This window comes from Sinocyclocheilus grahami, unplaced genomic scaffold, assembly GCF_001515645.1.
Source record: "Sinocyclocheilus grahami isolate Dianchi unplaced genomic scaffold, SAMN03320097.WGS_v1.1 scaffold1127.1, whole genome shotgun sequence".
In the NCBI taxonomy this organism is placed as follows: domain Eukaryota; kingdom Metazoa; phylum Chordata; class Actinopteri; order Cypriniformes; family Cyprinidae; genus Sinocyclocheilus; species Sinocyclocheilus grahami.
Window position 1 is genome coordinate 515327 of NW_015506306.1, and position 9410 is coordinate 524736.

The 9410-nt window shown below is 34.6% G+C and overlaps 1 protein-coding gene across 1 annotated transcript; it reads right to left on the reverse strand.

Annotated features, from left to right (window-relative positions):
* Positions 1-356: 356 nt before the first annotated feature.
* On the reverse strand, positions 357-8637 carry LOC107567081 (sodium- and chloride-dependent GABA transporter 2-like). Its single transcript, XM_016252684.1, has 15 exons — positions 8317-8637; positions 7307-7500; positions 4481-4615; positions 4248-4388; positions 4089-4170; positions 3802-3934; positions 3583-3717; positions 3368-3471; positions 3138-3262; positions 2746-2858; positions 2515-2652; positions 2290-2392; positions 1931-2031; positions 1447-1617; positions 357-1112 (listed from the first exon to the last, which is right to left on the reverse strand). The coding sequence occupies exons 2-15, from the start codon at positions 7494-7496 to the stop codon at positions 957-959; spliced, it is 1827 nt and encodes a 608-aa protein (XP_016108170.1). The 5' UTR covers positions 7497-7500; positions 8317-8637; the 3' UTR covers positions 357-956.
* Positions 8638-9410: the final 773 nt, after the last annotated feature.

Genomic DNA, 9410 nt, shown 5'->3' on the forward strand with positions numbered 1-9410 from the left:
GGCCCTTTTTGTGGTAACACGTCAATGCATTTAAGAAGAGCAAACAAGCCTTGTCCTGTTAATTCATTTGAAATACACATATATACAAACTTATTCTCCATATGAACTTTATCATGTAACTGTATGATCAATTAAAAAACTGTTGCTTTGATAAACATTTCAATACTTAACCATCATATGATCTTCATAACAAAGCTGTAACCATGTCTTGAACATTAGGAGGGACCAATTTTTTTATTTAATTAATATATTTTTTAATATAAAGAAAAGGAAATTCTAGTAATTCTAGTTGAGAAGTAATAATGCACACATTCACTCTTATTTGTATGGCTAATATGTTGAAAATGCAAAATGTTTCTTGTCTCATTACATTCTGTTAGGAATTGCACAAATCATTCCAACATTTTCAACATTTTCCATTCAAACTGGCGAAATTTGAGGGGGGGGGATTTAGTAGTTTGTTTCACTGGATGTTACTGTCATTTTTTTTAAACATTTCTATCATAAAACAGATGTCAAATATTAAATGTATTGCTACTTTCATGTCACCTCAATCTCTTTCAACATTAAAACTGGCACTTCATGCTGGAATTTGCGCTCTATTTCTGTGAACAGTAAACCTCTCCTACTTAAATTTTTATTGGCCATCTCAGTCATTTTGACACTGACAAGCGCTGTTGAACGCTGAGGCAGACAAGCCTAAAATTTAAAAAAAATTAAAAAAAAAAATTTAAAAATTGCCATTCTAACGACAAACAGAGTACTGTGTAATGGAGTACAACAGAGCAGTGCAAGAATTTCTAATTCTGGGGAGGGGACAATGTGGCCATTTCTAATTATTGGGGTGGACTTTTCCCCCTCACTGTCTATGGTGGCTACGGCACTGGTTCATTACAACGCCAGTCAAATGACACTGGGTTAACAATGTTTGTCACAAATCAGAAGGCCAAATACAATCAGACAATGTCTCTGTGAGGTAGTGAGTTGGGTGTATGAACAGTTCTTAAAGTCAATAGGTCTGTGAAGGTCTCAAAAGAAACCGTGTTTAGGTTCTGTTTTGGGCGTTTAGGATCAGGCAGGTCTTCAGCAGGAGTACACAAGACTCTTACTCTCTGATATGAAAAATGATTTTATAAATGATGCACAGGGTTAATTATTTTGAAAATAAATTATAAAAATCAGAAATTTCATTAACATTATGTTTTAAAAATATAAATGCATACATAGAAAATTATATATATATATATATATATATATATATATATATATATATATATATATATATATATATATATATATATATGAAGCACCTTTATTTTTAAGAGTGTATATAGTGTATATATATATATATGATTTTTTTTACCTCAAAATTTATGAGAAAATATGTTAAATAAATTTCAGTGAAATTGTTTAAGCAGTCAAAAAAAGAGTTTCTTATGGACATACCTGTCGCATAGACCCTGGAGTGGTGCCAACTAAATAAATCATCCACAGTGGAACTAGTAGAGTGGAGGAAAGGGTGAAGAAGCCACCAATTGCATAACCCCACCAGGGATACTCATACACATTGTTGAACTTCAGAGGAGTGTATTTAACCAAGGAGAAGATAAATGTTCCCTAAATAGACAGGAAGAGAATGATGAGCAATGGGGAGCCATCAGTTAGTTTGGTATGCTTTGTCACATTGAGACAGTGCACAAAGTCTCAGAATAGGAGAAGGGTTTTCTTCTGTTTTGAAGTGCTGTCAGTTTAAAGACAGACACAAATGACAGGTGTCAGACACAGACTCGCAGGTGGCAGACAAATCACTTCCTACCTCTACATACTGGTCTGAGAATAGTATATGAATATGAAAATAAAGAATTAAACATTTGCTCTGAGTTTTAAAAAGCCTCAGAAAAAGATTTCAAGGGATTTAAATGATACTCACTGTGCATATAGTTGGTGTTAGATATTTCCAGCAGCACTTCATGAAGGGCCAGGGCCGATATCCAATCATATCCTCAATGCTATCATAGAGGCGATCTGCACCTGATATAAAACTCAAACGTTTTAAAACTCAAAAGTACATTGTTTTACACAAAAGTAAATCATTTTATCGCATTACTTTGTGTTCAATTCTCTTTTAATGTGCTAGGAATTGAGTACACTGTTGAATTAATTACACGTCTGAGCAGATGTTCTTTAAATATTTCAACAGAGGTCACCAGAGTTGCAAATGCAAACATGTACCATTTGTGTACATTTCTTTACAGAGTTTTTCTTTACAGAGTCAAATAAATGATTTACCATATACCCATCCAACACAGATGGACTGAAGGATAGCAAAAGTAAGAAGAGTCATTCCACTACAGGCGTAATAGTCAAAAAGCTGGAAGACATACAGGCCACCCTGAGAGTGAAACAGAAAAACTAAAAATTGCTGACAGAAAGTACAGGTACTGTAGATGTGGTGTTTGTATTTATTTATTTATTTCAATCAACCATCTTTGTGTTCTCATTTGTGACTCTCACCTCGGTTACCATTAGCAGACCAACAAGGAAGCTGGCAGCACTTATGAAGAGGAGAAGAAATTTACGCCGATGTCCAGTTTGAAAGAAGGAGGGATACATATCCGAGATAGCCGTTACCAGGGCTTCATGATACACAAACTGATAGATTCATAGAAAAAGCTTTAGGGTATCCATACTAGGATATAAGGAATTAAATATAGGAAAATCTTCTGTATTGCTTCCTGTATTTACCTCACTATCCAGTCCCAGGAATATGATCATGATAAAGAAGAAGATTGCCCATAACTGAGGCAGGGGCATCAAAGCTACAGCACGGGGGTAAGCAATGAATGCCAAACCAGGACCTGCCACAAACAAAAGTCATTAAACGAATCCCTCCCCATCCCCCTTTTTTGACACAACTTAATCACTGCATCTAATGTGAATGGCAGTGCTTAGTAATACAAAAAAATATATATATTTCTGCTTAATTTTCAGCAGTGCAATTGTGTAACCAATGGTATTGCTTAATTTTGCAGTTAATATTTCCAGAGCTCTGATTTTTATGTTTCTGTATGCTTTTTTTATGCTATATTGACCTTCACTTGCTTTAAGAGACTTCAAGCCTTATATATGGTTTTTACCTGACTCTGCAACCATTGAAATATCCATTCCCTGCTCATCTGCCATGAAGCCCAGGACCGAAAATATAGCAAAACCAGCCACAAAGCTAGTTAAGCTGTTGAGCAGACACAAGTATACACAGTCTCTGAAAGACAAATAGCAAAATACAAAAAGTTTTTTTTTTTTTAGTACAACTTGCAATGAATAAACTACTGGTCTAGAGAGTGCGATATTAGATCATATGAAGTACCTATAGCAGTTGTTGTCATATTTGTTGTAGCTTCCCAAAGCAGTCAGTACTCCTGTACAAACACCATAGGAGTAAAATATCTGACTACCTGCGTCCATCCACACCTAAACATCAATTATTGTTTTTATTATTTCAAAATCTAATCATTCACAATTCGACATCACAAAATGCCAATATTTTCATGGAACAAAGGGCAAAAGAGAGCAGTTTAGTGCCTGTGGGTCTGTGAGACGTGTTGGATCAGGGTAGAGGTAGAAAATTATGCCATTCTTTGCTCCAGGAAGAGTAACTCCACGGACCAGCAGCACTACCAACATTAAATAGGGAAAAGTCGCAGTGAAGTAGACCACCTGAAAATAAGAGGAAGACCGTTCACCATGTTCCTGTTTGCATGTTCCATGTTCCTATGATACACATTGTTAAAAAGTTCTCACCTTGCCTGTGGACTTCACTCCCTTCCACACACAGAAGTAGCAGATGATCCAGGCCAGCAGAAGGCAGAGTGCCAAGTCCCATCTAACATTACCAATCTGTTCTATTCCCTCAGACAAGCCCAAAATTCTTCTCCTGTAGGCAAAAATACGGAATCACATTCTGTTTTGCAACCTTTATTGAGAATCATTTTAATTAGCTGGATGAGTTTAGTTATCCTGTGTTGCCTTAATTGTGTAATTCTAATAAACATATCCGGTTTGATGGGGTGCTATTTTCAACAACTTACTCCCAAAACTCAATAACAGGAGATGTGCTTTTCTCTGGAGAATATTCAGTAATGTTGCTTTTTCTCAACTCTTTGCAGTTCTCTAAATAAAGAAGGCAGTGGTTATTCAAATGACATATCCCAGTATTATGATAATTCACACTGTTATGCTTGAGATACCTGTGTTCCAGTAGTTGTTGCAGCTCGCCCATGGCAGCTCTGAGCTGAAGGATGAAAAGAGGTAAAGGAAAGCCCAAGCAAGAATTATAATGTAATAGACTCCAGTATAGAGGACAACGACTTGGCTACCATAACCGAGACCTATGAAAAAATGAAAAGTAGCAAAGTAGTGAAGTAAAAAAACAGTAATACATTGATATTTAAAAGTCAATGTATATGAGATCATTGTTCACCTTCAAATAGTGGACAGATCTTCCTCCAGCACGTTATTCCACCCTGACTGGTGAACTGACCCAGTGAGGTCTCCAAAAAGAAAAGTGGAATCCCACAGGTGAAGAGAAACAGCACATAAGGCACAAAAAATGCCCCTAAATGACAGAATGATTTATCAATACACACCAAACATATACAAATCAAAATACAATATGCAATATACAAAAAAACTACATTCGCATCAAAACTCCAGCAATACACACTAAAACACTGTGAAGATTTTATTTAGTCAGTATTAAATCACCCTTATAAAGAAAATAAAAACGGTCTAAAAAGAAATTATCCAAAACGGGGTTGGCAAATTATTATTTGAATTCAAAGTAATTTATATGACAAAATGGCAACATGTGTTAAACAAAAACACCATATTATACCATATCTATTCTAAAGCAAGTATGTGTAAGAATGACTGTAAATAATTATCATTTTAATAAATTATTTTCAATAATTAAATTTTTATTTTCATTTAGCAATGTAAGCATGACAACAATGTATATACTGTACATACACTACTGTTCGAAGGTTTGGGGTTACTATGATTTTTTTTTTATTTGATAAAAAATCCAGTAAAAACATTTTAAATTAAATATTAAAATAATAGTTTATATATATTTTAAAATGTGACAAAATGATGACAAAGTCTCCAGCCTTCTGCTGATTTAGTGCTCAAAACAGTTGAAAACACTTGAGCTGCTTAATATTATAAATAGTGTATATTAATATATATATATATATATATATATATATATAATAATAATCACGGTTTTCACATAATATTTGATGAATAGAATTTGTTTGAAATATAAATTTTTGTAACAAAGTAAAAATGTATCAGATTGATCTGTCCTTGCTGAATAATAATGTTCATTTAAAAAAAAAAAATTATTTGACCCCAAACGTTCAGAACAGTAGTGATTAAAGATTAAAGTAGGCCAGATTAAAATGCATTCCATTAACATTGTGTGTGTGTGTGTGTGTGTGTGTGTGTTCATACTTACTCTCATATTGTGCTGCATCTCTTTCTGAATTTATGCTTGGCATAAAGCCCCAGATCTGTCTCCAACAAATATTAATAAATGAAATGCCGCTGAGGCAAATCAAACAAGACAGGCTACAGAAACAAACTCCGATTTGACCAGAAGTTGCATACACAATCTAGTCTAGTATCATTCCAGCATCTTTCAGTGAATCAGTCCAGCACAACACAGAATCCTCAGCCATTAAAATCAATGACCAGCAGGTGGATTCAGTCAGCGGGAAAAGGCCACTCTTTATTCTCTGTAATATAATAGAAGCTCTGGCTCTTTCCTGCTCTATTATACAGCTATTTTGCAGGGTCATCCCACCAACCTGCTATAGGGTCGGAGGTGCCCTCCATTCTAGAAAGGAAATATGTACATTATTACGTATATGGGCTGGCCACAACACCAGAAATGAGGCCAAATGTAAAAACTTCATTTTGATGCCAAATAGAATTATCTGACACAAGTAATGTTTTATCTAAACCCAAATTAATCAGCACTGGTTTGGTTTAAAGTGCTGTCTGGTCATGGATCGAATCGTGTACTCATTCATTGCCAAGCAAACTACACCACGTTCTGCAATGTATCTTTGTGTTTTTTTTAAGCTAGATTCAGATTTTGAATTAAGATGAGCTTATTTAATTGTATTTATTTATTTTTATTTACTTTTTTTATTTGCATTGTGTATGAAGAAATTAAAATACATTTTTTTTGGTACTGGTCTTAAAGTGTAAAACACTGAGGGTTTCCTTTAGACTTGTAATTCCTTATCATGGACAAATATTGTTGAGTCCTAAATTAGGACCTCCTTCATCTCTTGGCGTTTGTAACACAGCAGGTCTTAAAGATTCACTCTGATCACGAATGTATGCATATAGAGAGCTGTGGTTCATCTGTGTCGATATAATGTGAAAGTAGTTAATTGTGTCTAAAATCAAGAATTACATTACTGCACTTTTTCAGATTCTTCCGTTTTGGTGGTATTGGCGCCTCTCCATTGAGGCAGAGCTGAAATGGGGCAAAAAAATGTTTTCTTATTTATTGTGTGCTTGTTTAAATCCCATAACATTTCAGTAGTACTTTCTAACAGCTCTAAGTTAGTGCTAATGCAGATTAGGGAAAGAAATGCTTTGTGGACATCGTTACAAGCTATTTCAAAATCCACAATCAGTCTGAAAACATCTAGAAAACAAATTAGCGTGTTTCTACAGGAGTGATAGGTTACATTTTTGCTTAATATATTCAAACTAATATAATTCCATAAAGGACCATGTGATATTTCAGTTTTTCTTTTTTAATAAATCTGCAAAAATGTCAACAATTCTGTGTTTTTCTGTCAATATGGGGTGCTGTGTGTACATTAATGAGGGAAAAAAATTAACTTAAATGATTTTAGCAAATGGCTGCAATATAACAAAGAGTGAAAAATTTAAGGGGGTCTGAATACTTTCCGTACCCACTGTATATGCATGTATGTATATCATGTCGTTCTTTATCTTAAAAGAGAACATACTTTTTATGTATTCATACCACTGAGGTTCTTGTCAAAAACACAGAATGATTGGCACTGATCTCAAGCCCTTAGACACTGAAACTTATATCCCAAAATATTTAAATTATAAAAAACTACCACAGATTTTTATCTTCTGTGTATCTGAGTCTTTGGAACTTTTTTAAGATACAATATTATTTTATATTAAGAACCTATGTTAACTCAGGAACTTAAACACCATAAAACAAAATTGAATATAAATTTGCACTCACCCCCTCCATTCTTGTAGCACAAGTAAGGAAACCTCCACACATTTCCCAGGCCAATGATGTGCCCTGCCACCGCCAAGAGAAACTCCAGCTTATTAGCCCACTGCTCTCTTGCCTGGGGTTTAGGTCTGGCCTGTACTAGGGCACCATTCATGCGGTTTAACTTCACCCCTGGCCTTGAGCTATGCTCCATGATGCTAATAATGGGTTGTTGATAAACATATATTATATACACAAATATAGTTGTCATGTAACATACATTTAAGGCATAATGAAGAACAGGGCTTTTATATGTTTGGGGTAGATGTGGGCCCCATGAGCTCATCTGTAGGAAATGATAATATCAATAGACTCTGCAAACAGCTGCGCATGATTGCACGTGTTTTTTCACGTGCTTTTACCTCTCAACAAACTAATGATAGAGCAGTTGTTGTCTATTGGTATATATTTCCACATTTGGATCTTATACCTATATACCTATAAATGTATTGTTTTGGCTACATGTTTCCTATTTATTATTCTCAGCAGCCTTACAATTGCACATACTACCTTGCATGATACTGAAGTGAAAAAGAAATTTGCACCTCCACATTTCTACTGTAACTGCAGTTAATTAATTTAAGTCAGTTATTAATGTTAAATTAGTATGCTATATATATATTCAGAAATACACCTGTCACCACAAACAGATCATTAAAACCCTGAAAGGTTACATGTCATTCTTATCTTAATTTTAAAAAAAAGTATATTATAAAAGAAAATCAACTCAACTGACTTATGATGACATAGATGATGACAGCTGATGCATATGTTTAAAAAGAAATCGTATGAAAATTCATAAGTAAAGTGCTTACCTGTTGAGCATGGTTTTACTTCGAGCACAGCTGAAACCTTGCCTGTTCTCATTTATTTATTTATTTCATTTTATTTTATTTTTTGAAAACTACAGTACATCTGCTGTTTCACTACAAGAAAGTGTTATGTAATGCTACAAAAGAGTAATAAAAATATACCTTTGATTTAGAAGAATCCTTCTTGTTTGTCTCTTTCATGCAGTGCCTGTATCTAGCTTAGCAGTTCAAAATAATGTCCTCAAAGAGAATGCCCGAGGAGTGGCCAAACCGGCTTCAAGAGCTCCTGAACAAGGACTGCTGGTCCAGAGCTGATGGTCTAAGACTGTTTATTATTCTCTGCTTTACAAAGGTTGTAAACAAGACCATGTCATGATCAGAACTTATGTTTGGGTTTTGTGCGCCCCCGTTTATAGCAGGTTTTTTCAGAGATAAAACAGAAATGTCTTATCAGTGGAGCAACTGACAACCAATGGGTTTCTTTCTCTCACCCTACTCTCTTTGGTTATTTCTAGATCTCTCTCCATCTTTGAGCCTGTCTGACAATTTTGCAATAAGTTCTCTCTAAAGTTGGACATTGAGTAACTGGACACCATGCCATTTGCATTGTCAAATGCCTTCAGGAAAGAAAGAATGCTGAAATACCTGTATCGAATGTGTTCTGTTTGTGCTTCCACTAAGCAATGTGTAATTGCTGCACAGTCCATATGACATTCTCCTCTCATAATCCTCCAGATCTACTCAATTAAGTGAGTGCTTGTAGAACTCAGCTAAATGAAACAAATTAGGCCTACATAAATCTAGGTGGAATAGCCTACAGATGCTGGAATACGGATCACAATCAATTGCATTTTTCACAATGTTTAAGGAGACAGATATAAGGAGGAGTAGAATTGTTGTTGGTAAAAAAAAATAATAAAATCTGGCATTTTGTCCACTATCACGCAGTAGGCTACTTTCAAAACATTGCGGCTTGTGGAAACACCATTTACAAAATCAACAGTGATCTCTTGTGGTAGACTATGAGAATTGCTTTTTCCCATCGAAATTCAATAGCTAGATATCTCTCGAAATTCGACTGTAAATGTGTTTGACTTCTCTTATTTGCTCTTTATTTTCAAACATACACTGATCGTTGTCTCTATAGTTTAAAGACGAGCTCCTGCGTAATAAGAAATTTGTGCAGAAAATTTCTAATTGAAATACTTATTAAATTAGATCATTTAAATGGTAAATCAATTAAATTAATTAAATTA

Bases quoted from the DNA above. Each gene is read 5' to 3' on its own strand.
- LOC107567081 (XM_016252684.1), bottom strand. From the start codon at position 7,496: ATGGAGCATAGCTCAAGGCCAGGGGTGAAGTTAAACCGCATGAATGGT. The intron at 3,935-4,088 runs GTAAGTTGTTGA...TTTTGCCTACAG, and splicing joins CCTGTTATTGAGTTTTGGGA to GAGAAGAATTTTGGGCTTGT. The intron at 1,113-1,446 runs GTATGTCCATAA...TTTTCATATCAG, and splicing joins CTCCAGGGTCTATGCGACAG to AGAGTAAGAGTCTTGTGTAC.